Genomic DNA, 22,660 nt, shown 5'->3' with positions numbered 1-22,660 from the left:
GTGGAATCAAGTGGTGTGTGTCTTTTTTTAAAATTTATTTGCAATGAAGTGGTTCTTATTGCCAAGCCTTCGACAGTGGCCAATTGAGCTTCTTGCGCTGAATTGACACGTCTGTTCCCGCTGATCGATTGAAGCAGGCACAGTGTTGGCTTAACTTGGACGTATACTGTGTAATTCAAGAAATTAGGAAACAATCAGGAAAATGTGATATTTGCTTTCTGTCATCACAACTCACTTTTCTTTAGGACTAGGCATATAAAGACCATTAAACGCATTTTTTGGGGCAGCCATCGAGATGTTAAATTTATTAGCTTTTTGAATATGGGAGTTGGACCTTTATTTGAAATAGAGAGGTTGAAGTTTTGCTTGCGCAGAACAAATTGCAGCCTAAAGATACACACCCGGACACAGCGAGTTCCGAGCGTGCTGACATGTTCAAAAGCACGTCGCGCCATCTGTTTCAAGCGTGGCGAAGCAACACCCATGCACTGCCACGCGAGCAGACGCTGCGCAAACCAAACGGGAAACTGCACAACCCGAGTTCGGCTGCAAGAATGTTTCGCGTTTCGCCTGCAAGAATGTTTCGCTCTCCTAGAATTTTCTTCTGAACTTGTGTGAAACGTCGAGGAGACCTTCCTCGGCAGCCCGAAATGTCTACAGCACGTGCATGGCAGACTTCGTAAGCAACTTCATCAAGTGCTTACTATTGCGATTGAAAAAAAAACACGATTAGCGGAAAGCGTTGCTTTCGACTCAGTTGCACTGCAGCGTGCTTTGGCTGTGGCAAGGAAGAATTTGTGTTGTAAGTCGGCGTCAACCGTTTAGTTTTTTTTGTCACGCCGCGCACGCCTTGTTGCTTGTGGTTATTTTATCAGCTGTGTGTGTACTGGTTCAGCGGGTTGTCTTGGCTCATGGTCACCATTTATTCTGCGATATAAAATTTCTATGCGTATTTATTTAGCGAATTAGCATGTTTTTAAGATGAATAACTCAAGGAATAAACTTTGCAAGTGAGCGCTTGTCCTGTAGAAGTTTTTTTTTCGTTTATGTGCTGGTCATTTTGGCACGGGACTAAATATTTCTGTATATATTCACTTTTTTATCACTCTACATTTTCCTTCTTAAATTTTCGCGGCCATTTATTTCTGAATTGTTGACATTGACATCACGTACAATCGCAATGACATTACTTTTTCTGGACGCGATGTAGCGCCACCATGGATTGAATGGTATTTGAATCTAGTGACATGAACATCTCCAATCTTATTAGTCTGCTCGCACTCCTTATTCTTCAATATTTCCGTAAGCTCCGTAGAACTTCCTTAAGGAAGTTTCCGTATACTCCATAAAGCTTTCCATATTTTCACACCTTTCCATATTTTCCTTAAGTAATATTTCGTATATACCACATGCCTTCTGTATCTTTCTATATCTTCCTAAGAAATTTTCCGTATGTTCCATATAATTTCCGCATCCTTCCATATTTTCCCTAAAGAAATTTGCGTATACGCCATACAACTTCCGTATGTTTCCATAAAAATCCGTACACATTCCGTATAGCTCATAAGGAAATCGTATGGAGTCCAAGTGTTTTCAGTAAGATTTCAAACGGAATTTTTCAGTAGGGTAGTGCTAGAATCTCGCTCCAACTTGCACTCATCCACTGTGTTGATCATTTGCCACTCATTCCGGGCACTCAGAACACACGCGTTGCAAAACTGCCAACCAGAACAAGATTTTAAAATGCTACGTTGACGCCGACAGAAAGCACAGATTCGCCTAGGGAGTGAAGGCATGCCGCAGTTCGACTGAGTTGAAAGCTATACTTTTCACGCCATTCACGTGGCTTTGCATTGCTATAGTACGCCGTTACAGAAGTATAACTGCGCGGTGCTTGCATCCACGCGTGAGTCGTAATATATCCAATTACTGGCATGCAGCCTGCGAAAGAGTACGATAATGATTCGGTGCTGCATACTATTCAGTCATACTGCACGCAAAATGCTTTGAAGCGGAACAGCTGGCGTTGCGCTTGAGTAAACGCATTATTTATATTTACTCGTACACCTTTACTGGACTCATAGTTTTTCCTGCCGATTGACATCATATCCACCGGTGGCGGAGCTCGGCGTTTTTCGTTGCGGATGGAAGTTTGTGCAATCGCAAAACACCGCACCAGCACGATTCCCGCGATGCGCTGTGAACTTCAAAGGCAGTGCTTATCAATCTATTACTCTTGCGCTGGTTGTTGTCGCATCAGATGACAGCGCAGTGGTATCCAGATGAATTGTTATAAGCGGGGGCAGCGTGAACAGGCGCTTTTCCGCATTTTAAACTCCCAGGGCCACTGCAATTCATGCTAGCGAGGTGCGCCTTGGCAGTTGCAAACAAATTATGGCGTCTATGCGAGGGAGGGTATACCGCCAAAGGCGCCTGGTTGCGAGATTGGCGTGCTCTCGTCTATGTCGACAAATCTTTCTGTTGTATTTATGGTGCCCATTAAAATTCAACAAAATTCAATGGCACAAACGAAATTGATTTCCATGCTAATTGGCATACCCGAAAACATGGATGCGACTAGAATCACTTCACTGTTGACGAAAACGATTACAAATGTGCATTTATTCCTCGTTTGTTAACATATGTGCGTCACGCATCCTATAATTGCTAGCGCAGTGCGCACACTCACGCAAAAAAGTCGATGGATGTTTGATATAACGAAGATAACTCTTTTTGAGCTTTGCAGCAGAATATGTCACTTGCGTTCTAACACGTTTTGGTTAGAATTTTCCCAAAGAACTCGGCCGAATTTAATTGCTTCATAAATATTTCTTCAGGCTGCTTTTTTTTCGAAATCTGAAAGCAGCAAAGGGTTTTTTGAGTGAATTACTTTATTTCTCCAACTTGATATAATCGCTTGACTCCACTATTTTATAAAATAACTTTACCTCGTAGCTACAGTTCGAAATGATATTTTCAGCAATATTAGGATGCCTGGAGCCGCCGAAGTAGTAATTGTGTAGGAATAGAACAAATATCGCATTTGCCTGATTATTGAGGACTGTTGTATCTCTCTTGACACATTTTATATATACTTAATATTATGAATTTTCAAGTCCTATTTTGCCGCATGTACCTTCTGAGAAAGATTTTTTTCATTGCAGCCATGCTCTTTACTCTTTGCACAGCAGTTATTACTGACGCAAAAGAACCTCTTTAATGGGGCCCTTCGTACACCATAACTGCATTTCCCGTAATAGACAAACGAGAAATCGGCTATGCAGTAAGCGCCGTGCACTTTGTAGACTCGTCAGTGGAAAGCCATAAGCTGAATTGTTATCGACCGTTTTCTTCGCCTCATACCGGCTTGCTTCGTGGGTGCCCCTGCGGTCCCCATCTTCTACGAGAGCTTCTTTTTTTCTTCGTCTGTCTATCACATAGGAAGTAATGAACAAAATCGCAGCGAACAGGTCGTTAGCGTGTCGTTATGAGATAAGGAAGAAAAAAAATGTAAACGAAGGAAGCGATGAAGGGAATCTGATTTCGTACCGCAGCTCTAGGGGGAAGTCGACAGGGGGAAGAGAGGACACCCTAGGAAACGCTTGGAGGTTAAGCCTTGGATATGAACCCCGTCGTCTTTTATAACAAGTGCCGGGGATTAATCGATGCCCGCGGTGCTCACATCTACACCACCCCAGAAGGGTGCACTTCTCTCCCGCTGCTCGGTGAAGGGCGATATGGGCTTTTAAGCGTCAGGGGTCCGGGCTCTCACGAAAGGTTATGTATGTCAGCACGATACGAAAATGCTGCTTCAGGTTTGATATTTCAGATAATTGCAGATGTAAAAAGCAGTGAGAATGATACATTATACAGGAAGTCGAGCTAGTTGGTACTACATTTTAAAATAGCGCGAAAAGCACGTGGACACAGGAAGAAGACACTTGCTTTGTCTTCTTCCTGTGTGCTCGTGTTTTTTTTTGCGCTGTTTTGCTATGATGAATTGCGTTGAAACAAAAAAAAGGAGGGGGGGAAGCATCGAACGTGCTAAGCATGCCGCTGTTTTCTGACCAAGTCATGAGGTTATCAGATAGGCAGGAACTGCTCAATTTTTGCACGTAGCTTTGGTGTAAAAAACAAGGTGTCTATATTCCCTGAGTGACGTTAACGATTTGTACAAGGAAGAAACGAAAGCTTACGTCAGGGTTTAAAATGAAACAGCCATTTCATCTAACAGGTAGAAGTGTCCTTACACAGCTGTTTCTTTCTTAATATTAGACAATGTTTATTCAATAGGTTAAGAAGACATCGAGATAAACTAACATTTGTTTCAAGATATGTACTTTGTTCTTAACAGTGTCGTAGCCCCACGTGATATGAATATTCCGAGATGTGTGGCGGAAAACAACTCGTGTGCGCATAACAGATAATCTTTCCGCATTGATGTGACAGGCAGATTGGTATTGTGGCCTAAATAAGAAATGCACAAAAAATTGACACACAACTGTTCATGCCGGCACACTAGCATTTGCAACCAGTTCTGCAGGGCTTTGCAAAGTTCGTTTAGATAAAAAAAAGAGGAGTAATTTCGTGCCAGGGCACTGTATAGGAATGGGTAAATAATATTTATATGTGCAGCTCCGAACGATTCGCGGCTGCTTTCAGAGAGTGGAAAGCTGTGTCTGTCCACCGCCGACCGTATTGTATTCTCTGCGCTGGCAATCTAAATGTGCATGCAGGGCTTAAAACCTTGTTTAACAAGGAGAGATGTATGTATTTGAAACGAAGTGTGCACACCTCTTTTTTTTTTATTGCTAAGCAACTAGAATATGCTCACTCATTCAGCATCACTGAGAAAAGAAGGTGTTACAAGAAAAAATAGGTCTTCCTCTTCAAAGACGCCGCGAGTGTAATTTTCAACACATCGAGTATTAAATTATGTCTCTATATACGCATCTAGACACGTCTCTTTTACCGGGTTGTGCTGCTCCTGCCAACACACAAGAAAAGAAAACCGAAAAAGAAAGAAACAGTAAAACCGACCGACGTTATCACCAAAAACCATCTTGGTTTTTTGCTTAATGCCGCTCTTGGTGAGTCACCGCTTCTACTTGCGACGTCCGTCCTTTTGAGCAGAGAAGGTTTAGCACAAGCAGATATTCTGCTGCTTCAATCTTTTCGAGGGTGTACTTGCACTCGACAAAATGAACAGCGAAGTGCAGCTGTAATGTGCGGAGTCTGTCCTCTGCTGATAGCGAATGAATCATGCTATTCAAAAAGAACTAGCGCGCTCAAGGAATACGACATGCATCGTTGCAGGGATCATAATATAAAAAAAACATAGAAGGTGCTGCTCTTGATGAAGCTTGCTTTTTAAGTACGTGCGTTAGAAAACGAAAAGGTTACTAATATATATATATACATACATATATATATATATATATATATATATATATATATATATATATATATATATATTGTAACGTGGAGAAATAAGACAAAGAGACAACGCCTTTGCTGCAGGCCGGCTGTTCTTTATCTAACTTCGTCTTCCTCTTAGCATGCGAGTCTGTGCCAGAGAGAGTTCCAGTTTCGGTTTTCGTCATTACACTCGGCCATGACTGCTAGCGCGCAAAGGGCAATTTTCTCTGGAGGGCGGCACTGGGAGTGCCGTGGTAGTCTGTCATGTGCACGCCTCGAGCTGTCCTGTGGAACTGTCCTGTACTCTGGTGGACGACCCTGGCTGTGTCGAGGTGGTCGTTGCAGGTCGCGTCCGCGCGGCAAGTTAATGTAGTCACCTGGAGAATGTAAACCCAGCAGGTGATACTGGCTGGTGCGGAGTGATCGCATTGGTGGCGGACCATCGCGATGACTACCCCTTCGCTGCTTGGATGACATTGCAGGGACACCAGTATGCAGTACTGCGGCCCACACTGAGCGGGGACGCCTGCGTTGTTCAGAGCGAGGGAAGGTACGATGGGCTATATCGATAGATATCAGCGACATCGCTGTGTAGACTTTGCGCGTAGACTTGCGACGCAAGTCGTGCTCTAGCGTCTTCGCTGATGCACTGCTGGTCGAAGTGGAGGTTTTTGCCAATCCGTCACGTGCGTTCATGTCGACATGGCCAGTTGCCTCGCCATCCGGAGCAACCGTGAACTGCACCGGAATGACTTCGATGGCATCCTCCTCAGGTGGAGTAGGCACTTGTGGCTCGTTAGGGGAGACGGCATTTGGCAAGTTACGAGCGTCCACGCACTCGGCCAATGACGGCAAAGGTGGCAGGGGATGGTGCGGCTCCTTACTATGGGTCAAACTGGCCGTTGTGACGTGTGCTTGGTCTCCGGCTGGTTGTGAAAGAGCCGCCGTCGTCACGCAGCAGGTCAATGGATCCAGGCCATTTGGGGCTGACCAGCTTGGAGGCTGGCTCACTGGCTTCTGTGCTTTATAGGCGGTCCTAAGTTGGGTCAAGGGTAATTGTGTGTCAGGTGTCGACGCGGAGTCAGAGATTTGCCCGGAGGAGTACACCGTCCAGCTTGTCTCGATGATTGCCGCAGGGTACTCTGGGAAGCTGTCCGGGGAGGGGGCACGCGGCACAGCTGTAGGGGGGCGCGGCGCCTCGTGAGGTTGATCTCCGAGGTAGGGCAGGTTGGCAGAGGGTGCAGCTGCCTCGTCGTTGTGCTTCTCAATAGCCCCTTGCTCGGTAGTGGCGAGGGTAGAATGAGAGGTAGCAGTGAGGTCAGACTCATTTCTTCCAAACGCAGCAATGAGCTTGGCGCTCCAGTCCGCCCAGGACTGCTGCCGCACGCCTTCGTACCTGTGCCACGCAGCAGCAGGATTTTGAAGGCGGTCTAAGGCCACGCACCACTTCTGATTGTCGCTCCATCCCTTGCGAGCTCCGAGAGCATTGATGGTAGCCACCCAATCGACGGCATCGTCCTGGAAGCCGCGAAACTCGGGTAGCTCGGAGGCAGCCGGTGGTGGTGTCACGGCAGGCGAAGCTCCAGAAAATAGCGACGCCACACAGCCAAGTTGGTGTGAAAGAGCCGCGAGAGTATACTGGAGCTTGCTGCGGCTCTCGGGGGAAGTTGTTGAATGGTCTTGCGAGGCGGCCGCGGCCAACGCCTCATCGATAATGTGAAGTCCCGGCAAGGCAGCAGGGAATATCGCAGAACTCGACGCTGTCAGGGCGCCGACCTCGAGGCGGAGTCGCGCAATGGTGCGCGAAAGCTCGGTGGCACTCTCGGGCGGCCCACATGCGGAGCCAGTGGGGACGTGTTCCCCGATCAGCGTACTCACTGCTGCGGTACCCTCGGCCGAGGGAGCTTGAACAGCACCCCTGAGCGGCTGAGGTGCCGATGAAGCACTGAGCAGGACGTTGTCGCAGTGGGAAGCGTGAACGGCATTCCCGGTCAACGACAGGCCATGTACTGTCGTGGTGGGGCCGGGGCAAGCCTGCCCAGGAGCCATCGAGAAGGCCTGGACGCCGTCCCCGAATGGCGGCACAGGTGCTCCCGGCTGCAGGAGGGCTGTCGGCTCCATGATCGAGGAAGCGTGAACAGCGTTTTTACGATGAGAGAACCACGCAGTGGCGGCAGGTGAACAGCTGCTGAGGAGGCCTTGACGCCGTCCCCGAGCGACGCTTACCGCATCTGCACGTCGGCGGGCGTCCTGGATGACGAAGCCGGGACGTATGACGTCTTCTTCATCGACTGCGCCATTGCAACGTGGAGAAATAAGACAAAGAGACAACGCCTTTGCTGCAGGCCGGCTGTTCTTTATCTAACTTCGTCTTCCTCTTAGCATGCGAGTCTGTGCCAGAGAGAGTTCCAGTTTCGGTTTTCGTCATTACAATATATATATATATATATATATATATATATATATATATATATATATATATATATATATATATATATATATATATATATATATATATATATATATATATATATATATAGGTATGAATGAAAATGAAAAAAAGGGGCGACAAAACACTGATGTAGGATTATTGGGGTGGTGTTTTTTTAGCAGCTGACTTACTAATCGCCGGTGCACTGAACTCTTATTTCCAGTTTTGTATTGCTGTATCTATCCAGCGTGTAAAGATACAGAACTACATGTCTTAATAATATTTATTATTTAAGGCTGTATCTGCTGAAAGCATGGTGTAATCTATGAAGCAAGCGGTGTGGAAGGTACCACAGATTTTCGCAATATGTTGATATTTAACCTGCCTTGGAACCACCGAGTAAACAGCCACCTGAGACATAGCATCCATCGAAGTGTGACTTCAGCTTTCGGGACATAGCTCGGGACCTTGGATCGGCAGCCGAACACTGTAACCACTGTACCGCTGGAGGAGACAGGAATGCCTTACAGTTCGCTTCAAAAATTACTACGTAAACTAATCAGACGACCTTTCTTACGTGACAGGCTATGCAGAGGGTATACTGCTTTAAAATTTTGTAGTTTTTTGTACTGGCTAAAAAGTTAGGAGAGAGAAGCGTCGCGGGTTCTGGCCTGACCTGCACTTTGTTTTTCTTGATGATGATGATGATTTGTGGGGTTTAACGTTCCAAAACCACTATATGATAATGGGAAACGCCGTAGTGGAGAGCTCCGGAAAATTTCGATCTCCTGGGGTTCTTTAACGTGCACCGAAATCTGAGTACACGGGCCTACAACATTTCCGCCTCCATGGAAAATGCAGCCGCCAAGGCCGGGATGTGATCCCGTGACCTGCGGGTGAGCAGCCGAGTGCCTTAGCCACTAGACCACCGTGGTGGGGCCTTCGTCTTTCTTGCAAGTCTATCTTTCAAGGCGTAGAAAGTAGCGCTTGGTTAAAATACCTTGTCCGCCAGTTACCGCAGTGATCGCAACTGCTCTAAAGGAAACAGCTTGCCTTTCAAAAAATTATTTCAGTGTATAAGTATGATTTATCCTTAAATTCAAAGCGTTTTTAACTTAAGTATACCTAAAGTCTGATATTATATGTATTCGAAATAACCTTTAATATTGACCAGAACTGGTAATTTTATACTAGATATTTAGAAAGGGTTGTTTTTAATATTTTGAAAACCGAAAATAAGTATTGTGACGGAAGTGCTTACAAAAGCTAAGAGAGCGTCACTTTGTGCTCGTGCCGCTAATAACACTAATGAACAGCTAATGTTATTTTTCAGGGAGTAGTGTTATATTCTCTACGACATGCATTTGCATCGACGCCATACAACCACCTAAAGGATATTCACTCGTCACTTGATTAGACTTTACGCAGTAATTCCGCTTTGAGAGAACAGAGAGCTTATTGCAGAGGCAGTTGCAGCATCACATTGATTTATTTGGTCTATGCCAGGCAGTCGGTCAAACACTTTAACTGCGATGGGTTACGCTGGAAACTCTTCATGTGCACGTCTTCTTGTATTCTCTCACAGAGCCAACTACTACGTCAATGGGCGGCAGGTGCGTGGCTACCACGTGGTCAATGTCACCCTGCACTGCGCATGCTCAGTGTTGGTGGCTGTCGTCGCACGCCGTGTGATGAGAATAGCTGTGCTCCATGCGTGCCTGGCCGCGATGCTGTTCGCTGGTCATCCAGTGCACACCGAGGCCGTGAGTACTCTTTTGTTTCTCAGGACTAGAACAATTTACGCCTGCTCTGATTGGTTTTATATATCGATTACTTCAACTGCTCACCTCCATATTGAAATCAATTCTGCTGTGTTCTGGACTAGTTTTTTTTCTTTGTCTTATCTTCTACGTGTTTCGTTGTGGTGTGCAGTAGAAGCAAGAGTGCAGTTTCGCTAAGACCTTCTAAGACTGTTGCGGCCCCTCGAATTTTCATTTCTTTCCTTGTTTTGTTTTCTATTTCTGCATTGTATAAGTTCCAGCTATATGCCGCACTGAGCACTTTATTATTATTTTCGTCGTGTAGTGTGCTATATAGAACATGCTTGTTTATTCATATCTGTCACCCTGGCGCAGGTGTCGAGTATAGTGGGCCGTGCCGAGGTGCTGTGCTGCCTCTTCTTTTTGCTGTCTCTCCTCTGCTACCACCGGTAAGAATACGTGTGAGTGTTCATTGGTCGTGCACTTACACGAATAATATTATAGCACGTGATTATTCTGCTACTCTGACGTCAGAAATTGCCACGATATTACTGTGTTGCACTCAAGCACAGAGATGTCTCCAAAACCTCTCTGTTTTTCTGGTATCGGTAGTGGTTTGATTTTAGAAAGTAAGAGCTCCATTTATATATCTAAGATTTTGTTCTGGCACAATTAATTTTACTTAGTTACACATAATTATTTTTCGCAACAAATTCCACTGATCGCACGCTTAAGTTTCCCACGCGGTAAGTTTTTGTGAAGTCTATTCATAATCTTGTACACAGAAGCTTTAACACATTCTTGCTCATTTTGCATTGTCACATTACGTTATCTATATATAAAATCTCCACAGTTGAACCCAGAGGTGATACGGAACACTTCAAAACTTCTTTTACAGCTAGCATGAGCCAAAATAAAATACATAAAAATCGAGAAAAAATACAGTCGATCTTGAAAGTAGGTTCATTGGTTGTGTCTTGGGGAACATCCGTATTTCTCCCAAATTACGCAACAGAGTAATTCGGAAAATGTTTCTTGGAATAAAATACTGTGATCAACCTAGTAATCTTCGTGAAGTTTTGTGGTCTCAGTTATTCGTCTTTATATTCTCGATTGCCGAGATATGAGACATATTTTCTAACCGTGGTCGTCACTTAAAAGACTTGCCTTGCAATGGCCATAAATGAAACGCTGTGTTGTAACTTTATCATAATTAAAACACATAGTTGAGATGGGATCCCCCAGAGTTCTTCAAATCGTGCTTTTGAATATGAGTTTCTAGCCTTTCTCCTGCTCCAGCGAAGAATCTGAACTCTTTCACTTCCAAGTTCTCGGCATAGGACTTAAAAATCACTTTCAAATCGCCTTTTAATAGCCTCATGCAAGACATGAGTTACTCAATACCTATCGGGTGTATTGCCGCAATAAAAATGTCATTTCTATGAATGAGGCCCTTTTACTGATCGCGAAAGGTTGACTTACCTTTGGCAAACTTTGCGGGCGTCTATCTTGCAGCTGTACTAAGAAGAAAGGAAAGATGACGGATATATTTACTTACTCGGCCATGGAGAAAAATCACTGCGCATTTATTTTTCGAGATATTTTGTCCGGCAAAGTGCGTGATCTTTTACTTTCCGGTCGTGCCTCACTGACAGACTGATGTGCGGCGTTTTAGTAATAAATTGACAAAAGTAAAATTCTGTGTTGTCAATTTTACAATCGGCTTTCGTCACAAACTTCATGTAGGCAACCGGTCTTTCAATAAAACGTTTTTTTTTTCTATGCGATTGTGGGACATTTTTTTACATTAGGTATTGTTCTTTAAGCCCAAAAATGAGAGACCGAGGAGTGCCATAGATTGATAAGCAGCATAAATGTTTCGGCATCACGTATCCCCGCAGTTGTCGCTCTGTCTGATCTTGCTACGTCATAAAATACACATATGATACATTTTTTTGAATATACGAGGATGGGGATACATTCGGAATAAATTATTCTTGCTTTGGAAAAAAACAATCAATTACTTCTGTAAAAGATGCAGCTACTTCATCGATGTGCGTATGATTCCGAAAGAATTTTTTTCATATCCTGCCGAACAAGCTTTCATACTCATTGATTTACATAACTTTTGATTGATAGTCATTCCGCTTCACTTGCCCCGATGAGCTTTGTTGAAGCATAGAATTGCCGTGCAGCAGACTTCCTTTGCAGTATAAAGAGAAAACAAAGCATGCTGTCAAGTTGTCCAACCACTAGGTTCATTTTTATGTTTGTACCACAGACGCCTGATGAGAAGGTAGTACTTTATTGCAGCAAAATATCGTCAATTCACGTGTCATTGTGAGTAGGAAGCTTAAGTTTTCTAACTGAACCAAACTGTGTTGAAATAGACGCAATGTGGTTTATTTGAAAACTCACGTCACAGACACGATTACTGTCAGCGGCGGCTTGACTATTTTAGTGTTTGGCAATAATAAAAATTATCATAGCCTAACGTTCCAGAACCACGATATAATAATGAGGGACTGATGGCCAGACTTAGCACGAGAAAATTAGGACAAAGAGAAAAACACGCGAGACAGCGCCTGTGCCGTGTGTTCTTCCCTGCGTCTTGTTTTCCTCGCGCTACGTGTCACCATGAATTTACACACTCGACCAGTACACCACGTTACTACAAGATATGAGGAAGGCCGTACAGGGCTCTAGAATTACCGAACACCTGGAGTGATCTAACATCCACGTATATCTTAGCGCAGCGCATCAAACGTTTTTCACCACCATCGAAAATGGACCGCCATGGCAGGAATTGGAAACCACTAGAGCACCGTGGTGAGATAAGATGCAGATATGCGGTTTGCCACTAATGTCCCCGAGGGACGTATATGTGCGTGTGGGAGACTTTAACTTATTTCGTTTTTTTAATATTTTCCTATATTCTTTCTTTTTTCCACAGTATGTTATTTGCATACTTTATATTATTCTACTAATTCTACCATGTAGATCCTAATGCCAAAGATCCGTGCGGAAAGTTGACGACAGAGTTTCTTACCTTGCGTAATGAGATGAATAACACCTATCTCTCATAAAAGAGAAGAAATATTAAGCTGTGACCTTGTATCAAAAAACAATCTCGTGATTTACCTGAAGCAATGACCATGGTTACAGGCCTTGTATTTGCGAACTAAGTAAGATTGGAGAGTAAGTATGTTTAATAGCGTTTAGTTGGAGAACTATGAACTATGAACTGCGATAATCAAATAAAGTCTCTTGGCGTTACTGCATTTATTAGTGTTTCTTTTCTGCTTTCAGTCAACAAAGAAGTACGAAAAAGAAGAATACTGATAGTGCTCCAATTAAGTCTTACGTAAAAACGCTTTGAAATGTTCACCTTCAGCTGTTGCCTGATTTATGCGTTTTCGATAGCAGTGTGCTTCTCACCAGGCATTGCATCAGATGTGCGCCGAATGTTCGGGGCACAATTGCCCTGCTGCAGTGTTGCCGATTCGCACGTAATTTTCTTCCGAAAAAGGTCACCCCCGCTCATATACAAGCTGCCTACGCATGCCTTATCTCTGCAGTCTTGTTAGGCATACCTACCTCTAGGAACGGACGCTGCAGTTTCGCGCTTAAGCACGGACCTTTAATGTCAAGTACAAATGACCAATATGAAGGTTTGGTGGGTAAAGCACGGGGATTGTTAGCAACTTTACATAGCGTAATAATTGGATCCTGATCGCCGCCTTAATTTAGGAGAGGTGCTTTCAATTTTGAATGAAAAGACTGCCCAATCAGTCAATTGTGAGTTATGAGTGTTTCGCAAGAACGTTGTTAGTTGGTTATTCGCTTTTTTTTTCGTGAAGGCGTAGTGATAAAGACACGGGAATGCGTAGGATAAGTATTAACGCGCTCTTCTGTACCGCTGAAGAGATTTTCGCTACATACTTCTGCACCGAAAATGTGTTAGCGCTCAGAATATCCCAAAATAGAAATAATGTGAAGGGTCTTGGGTTCTCATGAAACAAAGATGGCCATGAGCATGATCGGCACATTAGTGCAGATTTAGAGGCTGTGTGATATTAGGAGTAACTCAGTGCACTCAACATTGGCTGTCAACATATTTCAAATAAACATCTATTATTGCGTAATTTATCATTACTGAGTTTAGAGAACTTACGTCTAAATGGGCTCTAGAAGTTCAACAAAATGTTCTTCACTGGCACACTACCAGGCCACGTAAAAATTGTAAATACAGCTACCATAATTCTGCCTTCCAACCCCACCAAGATATTTAAACAGACTACATAAACGAGTGATCTTTTACAATTATTTTTGGATATAGTGCCTCTGTTGGTTTTGCAATCTGATGCAAATATGAGAGGTTTAGTTTTAGGTTATTTTTATGAACCTTGCTATGTGACTTTAGGTTTTATATTACTGAAACCGTTTCGGTGCGGCATGTTGGGTCAGTCAAACTACAGATACTGCATCTTACCCAGCCATCCTTTCCACAAATAGCGCGCTCCTGCTTTGTCACAAATGTACGGATATGGCGAGAGAATTACAGATTGCATATCTCATAAGCGAAGTAATTTTGTTGTCGCATGAGCATCTCGTTACAATTTGCACGCAGACTGCGTACTCTAAAAAAGAACGTTCTGAAATACTCGCGTTCTTATTTTCAACAGGTACGAGAGTCCAGAGTTTAAGACAACCCTGAGATACGCGTTCTAATTCGCTTTTTTCTCGGAACAGCTGCCAACGTTCTCGAGATGTACAAGGAGGTCATGAAAGGTCGAAGTGGCTCGCAGCTTGTGGCCTGCTCTCCGTGTGTGCGCTCCTCTCGAAAGAGCAAGGCATCACAGTACTGCCGCTGTGCATGGCTCTTAGAGTGTGCACATTAGTGTGTGATTCTATGCACGCGGAACAAGAGACTCGGTGCCATAAAGCTCAGTACCGGAAGTGGTAAGCTCTATATTTTTTTACCGTCACTTGAAATAAAGGGTCCCCTAAAACAGTTTTTTAACATTCCTTTTTTTATCAGACCACTACTGAAGCATCATTGGCACCAGAGTTCAAAAAAAAAAACACTCAATATTAACGGAACTACGAGTATTGAAAAAGTACCTTTCTCCTCCGCTCCGCCTTTCACTCTCAACTGCCCTCAACTCTTTCTTCGAACGCTCGTGCCTAAGCTCCGCCTTGACGGCGCCTACGTCACGATGTGGCATGAGACCGCATACGCACAAATTCTGCAGCCGATTGGATACCGGCAGTCTGTGCTGCACGTTCCACAGCCAATCAGACCAGCTGGAAGTGATGACGTCACTGAGGCAGAGCATGTCGCTTGGTGTATAGGTGGTTGAAAACCCGTTTGGCGGAGTCGCAGCGATCTGGAGCGATTCGCAGCTTTAAAGCGTTGTAATAAATTACACAGTTTACGCAGAGAGCTGAAATTGATCTCTAAATTAGCCTTGGAACTTGGTGTACCGGCCCAATTTGTTTGCGAAAAATTGTAAAAACTGTTTCAGGGTCCCTTTAAATATCTTTTATTGCGTCCTTTCAGCATGTGGAGATAGATGTACCAGATGGGGATAACCTGTTTGCACATTTTGAACGCACAAACATGTGTGCCTGATTATTGTTTCCAAACCTTCTCGACAATCACCACGCATGGTTCACAGCTACTTCACAAACTCGTGCATTCAATAAAACTTTGTGAGCTCGCTTCTACATTTCGAGAAAACAAACAAGCAAATGTTTAGGAATAAAAGAGTTTAGCATCAACCTTCATATAAATGCATTGGCATGCCACAGTGAACTTGCTGTTCGGCATTAAATCAAACAGTGCATCAGACAGCGTTCTGAACGTCAGAACAAGATGGAACAAGGTGAGGAGGTCGATCCCAGCTGGTCCTGACAGATGCGCCGTTTGATTCTGATTTATCAGAAAGTTTAAAAAAGGCTTTTAGCACCGCTTTCAAGCCGTGGTAGCCATATCCTCGGGCAACAAGTGTTAACCCTTGTGTTGTTGCAGCCCTTTTACTGGGCCACAATAACATGTGGGTTACGTCTGGACTTCTGGTTGACAAACATTAGCCTAATGTTTCATGCTGACCGGATGGGCTTCCGTCATACCCTCGACTTCAAGGCCAGCCATGGTTCTCTCTCGAAAGTAGATCTTGTGATCTCAAACATTGTTGCTCAATTTCAATATACGAGCGTCATTGAGCATGTCTTTGAAAAAGTGCAAGAGATCTGCGCACGAAATTTTCAATGACAGCTTTAAACACATGAAAAAGTTAGCGTCTGTAACTTTCAGGCCAGTCTGCAGATACTGTATACGAGACATTGCCTACCGATGCATCACGGATTGTGAGCTTGTGAAGCTCACGGCACTGGTAAGTGATCACTTGCTTCACACTTGCCTGCGTTAAAGGAAGCGCTGTATAAGACTTCTAAACATAGTTATCTGGACATCTGTATTCATGTAGTAATGCTCAAACTTGCTAAAAAATTGAAGTGTTTACTCAAGGCGCATTGTGCTTTCTTCTCTTACACTTGAAAACTCGAAATGTTTTATGTATATTTGCCACTGACATATCCAACGAAGTGCTGTGGTTTATATGGCAAGAGAAGCATATATACCCGTATACCTCGGCGTATGTCTAGTTCGTGCGAGGACTGGTGTGCTTGGAGCCGTAATATGGGTCATAAGCAAAATGACTATCACTGTACCACGCACTCTACAGTGCATATTTGAAGAAGAGAAAAAGCATGACGAGCATGAAGAAGCAATGTTGCTTTACAAGTTCATATTGCGGTCCCCAAGGTTGTAATTTATTAAAAGGCCTTGCCGAATCTTCAAGCAGGAAAGCACTTAGGTGCAGTTCAATTGCTGAATCGACAGGAAGCTCACCAAGAGGTACGTCTATTGGCGGCAACTCAGTCCTATGGAAATTTGGCCCTATCTAACTTTCATATTGTTTCGAAATGAAAAAAATTTAGCAGATCCCACGCACAGTTGCAATCGATGATATGTGAAGCACGATTGAAATACAGTTATATGTCACTTTAAAATCAGCACAACGTTAAAAGGTGAAGGGAAATATGACGTACATGACTTCCGTGTCTTGATTATTAAGTTTCGATGTGTTGTTTACTTTTGTCATCTATTCACATCACGTGATACTAAATTTAGTGTATGCGGAGCTAGAGAAACGGACGCGAGCACGCTATAATCGTGGTTTGTTGTCTTGTTCTTAGACGACACTCGTTTCAGGGTTATCATGCTTGCACCAGTCGTATATTTTCGTCATACGTGGACGTCACGTAAAACCAAATTTGCTACATGTGGAGCTAGCAAAATGGCCACGAACGCATCGCATCGTGAAGGGCCAAATATACTCCAATGTAGCGTTGACGCACGCGCATGCGCACGCTGGGCACAGCGACGCTTCGTTAGCAAAACGCGAGCAGTCTATAGTCTGACTCCAGGCGCAATAGGCGTGACCAGCGTCTGTCGGCGCGGCCCAACGGCAACCAGTGCGAAATGCGACATGCTGCATTTCGCGCCAAAGCTTACCTAGACTGCACTACGTTTACCTCTTTCTGTGACAGAGGGACGCCGGACGCACTGAAATGAGCATGCGTCAAAGCAACGCAGCGCGGCGGCGCCTGCTAGTGTATGGCAGGACCAGCGCCTGGCGTCGCAACGCTGGCGTGACGCGACGAAATGAACGCCGGCGAGCACGCGCACGGCGTCACGTCAAAATGTAGTGGCGTAGTCATGTTCTCACATGACGTGTAGTAATGTTCTCACATGACACGCATCTCAAGGTTATCATATTTGCACCAGTCACATATTTTCGTCATCGATTGGCGTTGCGTAATACCGAGTTTGGTACATGTGAAGCTAGCGAAACGGCCGCGAGTGCATCATGAGCATGCTATGTAGTCATGTTGTTACATGACACGCATCTCATGTTTATCGTGCTTGCACCAGTCACATGCATTTGTCATTTATACACATACCGTAACACGAAATTTGGTATATGTGACGCTAGCGAATTAGCCGTGAGCGTAACGTGAGCGTGGAACGTAGCCATGATGTTACGTGACACGCATGCCATGAGTTTCATGCTAGGGTCTGTCGCTTGTGTTTGCCATGCAAACATGTCATGCCATAACAGTTTTGCAACAAGTCATGGGAACGAAATCACTGCAAGAGTAAGGACCACGTAATGTAAGTCATGATTTTCATGTTGTGACAAGTCAAGTATGCTCGTCATGCAGCCATGTTATGCCATACCCAGTTTGGTATCGATACCATTATCAGGACAGCCAGGAGAACCAAAATTCGTGGCGGATAGTTAGTTAGATAGGTAAATAGATAGATAGATAGATAGATAGATAGATAGATAGATAGATAGATAGATAGATAGATAGATAGATAGATAGATAGATAGATACGCTGAAAGTCACCGAAGTTCACTAAGAAATGCTTCACATTTAAAATCACTGATAGTGTCGTGCTGTATAGGCAGAAAACTTATTACATTACACGTCTTATTCCATTGGTAATGTTGGTATTATGAAAGTAAAAAATTATTTGAAGCAATCATTGGGGCTATGGTTAGTATTTAACAGCAGATCTTTTCGGCGTGTTGAGAACTTGTAAACTCTCCCACATCCACATACATAATGACAAAACCGACAATTTGTTGTAGCACATCTAGACTTGTCATTCTCACAGCTCTCTGCCAAGTAAGGGTATAGTATGTGGACGTTTACGAGCTGGAACCGCGCCATGAATATGAGACACGTTGAGCTCTTAAAGTTTTTATCATGTGGGGTTCGTTTCCTTGTAACTGGCATCACACAGTTACCTACACAGGCGCCTGGCATTTCGCCTGCATTGTAATGTGAACGCTTCGGCTGACACGGACCTTTCGTTTCAGGAGCGAAAAACTGTTGCCACTGTACTACACAGGTCGACGCTTAACTGGTCGCCTATTTTCTCAACAAATGCCACTCAGCGGTGAAGTACATAATAAATAGGGCCCGTCACAGTGTGCGTGCGGATTTTTTATCGCGTAGGGGGGCTACAGGCTTTTATAAAGCAAAGAACGGCGATTGATAAACAGCGCAGTTTGGTGCCAATAAGTCTGCCTTGGACCAGAACAATAGCGTTGCCACGCTGCGCAGGAGTGATAGAACAAACCTTAACAGTCTTTATACTGTTTTCGTCAGGCTTCTCTCAATGAGTACGCCTCCGCGCTTACTTATATCGGGTAATTCCATGCCAACTATCCCAACCGTGCCCTCACCAATAATAACTTTATGTCAAATAGTTTGAGAAAATTACACAAATATATGCATTAACCCTAAGAACTTTTTCCAAGGTATTTGCAGCGTCAAAACATTTTTGCGTCCGTGGCCGCCATTTGAAGTTCAAGAAATGGCGGAAAACTAGGAATAAAAAAAATTCCCATAAATTCACTGTTTCGCACATTATTTCAATACTTGCTTTTGGGCGTTTTTTGAGCAACGTGCTCGTATCACATGAGACAGTTACTCATCATAGCTTCAAAATCTTCAAAGCGCACACAAAACTAAGCAAATTGTTGTGTTTTCGCAGAACTTCGCTACAATAAAAACCTTCAATAGAAAGAATAAATCATTATCATAAAACTCTGCGTAATATTTACTGTGTAGAAATATTTTTGTTTTGCCAGTGTGTGGCACATAGCACCGAAAATAAAACTTTGAACTTGGCAAAAACGCCCGTTTGGTCTAAGTTGAGACGTCTGTAGTACTCTTAAGTGCTCCACAAAAAAGTCTGGTGAAAAATGAATAAGATTGATGATCATAGCAACTTTGTTCACAAAAAGTTTATTCGAAGTCATTTTTTGTATTAGTAGAGAAATACATTTTTGAAGTTTATACTTGTTATTCCATTGTATTGTTTCGGGGGCAATACAAAACAACTGAATTCGCCGCATAATTAAGTGGTAGTGCACTTGCAAAACATGCTTTAATGTTCAGCTTATTAGTACTCTATTTTGTATACCACATATTGTGGTAAAGATATAACAATGCAAATGATTTTACGTCACTACACTCCAAATAATGAAACGCTTTGCATTTATTGCATGTGGCTATGAGACTCCATTGACGTAAAAAAAAAAGATGTCGCAACGTTCATATAGATCGTGCGAAGGGGCATGATCGTAGTAAATAACCGCGCTCACGACCCCTTCGCACGATCGCACAAGCTGATCCACACAAAATTCACCTGTGTATTTCGCAAACGGCGCACGATGTGACGACGTCCTGCGCATTCGCGCCTACCGCATGGCGTCCATATGTCGCGACAGAGTATGCTAAGCTGCTTTTTCTCAGCTTGTTCGTGTGGCTGCTGGCAACAGATATTGATTAAAGTAGGAATCGTCAGTCTGGTAACATGCACTGACTCACAGCTATCATGAGATAACATCAGATTCTTATATGGCGTAGTCGTCAGCCGCCGCCTGTGCTTTGTGCTAATGGAGTAAGTAACGCAATTCATCATTGGGAGCGTAGTGACGTGCAGTTCCTTCGCATTTTTATATCCTTACCTCTGTTTAATATAACCTCACTGGTAATGATGGTTGAATAAACTTCAAAAATGTTTCTTTCACTAAATAAAAATGGCTTAGATTATACTTTTGTGAACAAAATGGCTACGATTACCACCTTAGGGTGCTACAGACGTCACAAATTAGACTGAAGTGGCGTTTTCGCCAAGTTTAGAGATTTATTATAGAGTCTACGTGTCACAATCCGACAAAACAAACGTATATGTATATAATAAATTTTACCTGGAGCTAAAAAAAGTAATTTACGCATTCTAATAAGGGTCGTGTTTCGCAGCAAAATTCTCGAAACACTACAATTTGCTTATTTTTTGGTACACTCTGAAGAGTGCAAATTTTTAAGCAATGATAAGGAACTGTTTAATAGTACCAGAATGTTGCTGTAGAAACGTAAAAAGCAAGTATTGAAATACTGTGCGAAACAATCAAATAACGTAAATTTCTTTCGTACCTGTTTTCCATCATTTCGTGAATTGTAAAGGGTGGTCACGGGCGGGAAAAGTTTTTGCCTCTCAAAATATCTCGAGAAATTACTTTGAAACTATTGTCCATATGTGTATAATTTTGTCAAACTATTTCGTAGAAATAAATTTTTATGGAGTGCTCTGGTGGGGACAGTTGGCGTGGAATGACACTACTTGTTCTGTATCTTGCTTTATTGTATGTCCAGTACGTGCGAGTGAGGCATAGTCACTTCCGGAAAAGTGTAAGAATTGCACGGCGATATCACAATCCTAGCATGGAGCAACGGTCTCGCCTCCGATCCTCTCTCGCCATATTTTTCTGTGCTTTCTCGCGTTCTAATAAGGCCACAGTGTGAACGAAATCGTTTCGCATTTACTCCAGTGTCGGTGTCGGTGTAATACATTGTTTCCAAAAAAACAAAAATGAGAATTTGCTAATGCTGAAAAATTGACAAAGATGTAGATAAACGAAGCGACAAAAATAATGACAATCACAGTGATTGCTATACATGTGCTGCGCCGTAAAGTGCAATGCTGTCACAACAAAAATACGAGTGAAGTGCCAGCAAACAAAATAAAGGAATGTTGTTTTGTATTTCAAAGGAAATCATGAAGGCTTCTCAAAATAAACGTAGCTTTAGTTTCTGCCCTATAATTCAGGTTTTCAGAGCGAAAAGTGTTCAACTCACTAACGTGCCGCCCCTCCGATTAATCGTTCAAGTGCCATAATCTTCAACTGCCTAAGCTTTCAATGTGAGAAGCATCTATTTGTTTAATCCTTTGCTTCGTGCTACTGTTTAGTCGGTGGATGGCAATCGTTTTCTTGCATGAAACGGCAAAATTATTGACGTCCTCGATGTAATCACTGGCAGAAACTAAAGTAAAAAAACTTTAATATAACTTATATTGGGCTAATATCTTATGTTTTGCTTCCCTGTACAGACGATATTGCTTCTGTGCTTCAGGCTATGTATTTTGCAAGGAAGTTTACCCGAATTCTCAGAGATGGACAACCCTGCATCCTTCTCGTCGGCGAGTGCAACCAGGTGACCATATCTTTCAAATAGCACTAGTGGTATTTATACACTATTCTATATCATTAGGCTAATTGAAAATGCAGTAATGGCTTCTAGCTATTATACCCCCTTTATTAATCAGTAAGTGCACTTCTCCGCATTTACATTCCCTGAACTAATGGCAGCACCTGCTAAGTTTCAAGTCGAGACAAGCTCCTAGTTGCACGCACTGCGGCTTGTCTGTTATGCCTGTTTATGTCAATGGAGGAGAGCCTACATTTCTCATGTCATAGTGCAAATAAACTGCGCAAGAACAACCTCTTTGTAGTAACTGCCTAATCAGCATTAACTGGCTACATAGCTGGAAGGCTTGCTTTACAATTATGAAAAAAAAATGGCAGCATATCCACGGAGTGAATGATGGAGAGTGGGGCGAAGAATTCGTCGTTCTTGCTTCCGTCCGTCCATGCGTCCGTCTGTGTGACCGTCCATGCGTCCATCAGCCCGTCCGTGCGCGCGTCTGTTCATGCGTCCGTCCCTGCGTTCGTCCATGCGTCCATCCATGCATCTGTCTATGTGTCCGTTCGTCCATCTATTCAACACTCCAAGTACCACCGTCTCGCATCTTTTATTCATATATTCCCCATATAGAAGCACCGCCATCCAGCCGACATTCCAAGGACTAAACGAGAGGTGGCACACGCACACTTTCTTATGGCTTGCGCTTCGGGTCCACTTCCCACCTTTAACCACTTCGAGGTCATGGTATATACTAGTTCACTGTATTCATGGCACTGCGGCCGAACGCTCGCTAAACCTTCGAAAACCAAGGAGGTTACGCCCAGCGAGTATGACGTAGCAAACTTTTTCAGTCAGATATTGCTCAATGTACATGCCAATGGCTGCTAATGGGAAATGAGAGGCGGAGAATTTGGCT

At 43.5% G+C, this 22,660-nt stretch overlaps 1 protein-coding gene and 1 long non-coding RNA gene across 2 annotated transcripts in view; one reads left to right on the top strand and one right to left on the bottom strand.

The window, feature by feature from the left end:
• The window catches only part of LOC142785034 (protein O-mannosyl-transferase TMTC1-like), an 80,473-nt gene that overhangs the window by 34,202 nt on the left and 23,611 nt on the right, over positions 1-22,660 (top strand). Inside the window, exons 2-6 of the mRNA XM_075883460.1 lie at positions 9,435-9,612; positions 9,985-10,058; positions 14,362-14,571; positions 15,929-16,007; positions 21,650-21,753. Of these exons, the coding sequence (XP_075739575.1) occupies positions 9,435-9,612; positions 9,985-10,058; positions 14,362-14,571; positions 15,929-16,007; positions 21,650-21,753 (645 nt within the window). The remainder of the gene's footprint in view (positions 1-9,434; positions 9,613-9,984; positions 10,059-14,361; positions 14,572-15,928; positions 16,008-21,649; positions 21,754-22,660) is intronic.
• LOC142785036 (uncharacterized) overlaps positions 1-22,660 on the bottom strand; it is a 131,423-nt gene that overhangs the window by 98,211 nt on the left and 10,552 nt on the right. The gene's annotated exons all lie outside the window — the stretch shown is intronic.

Source organism: Rhipicephalus microplus, unplaced genomic scaffold, assembly GCF_043290135.1.
Source record: "Rhipicephalus microplus isolate Deutch F79 unplaced genomic scaffold, USDA_Rmic scaffold_17, whole genome shotgun sequence".
NCBI lineage: Eukaryota > Metazoa > Arthropoda > Arachnida > Ixodida > Ixodidae > Rhipicephalus > Rhipicephalus microplus.
The sequence above is the reverse complement of the archived record's forward strand: the minus strand, read 5'-3'. Positions and strand labels throughout refer to the sequence as shown.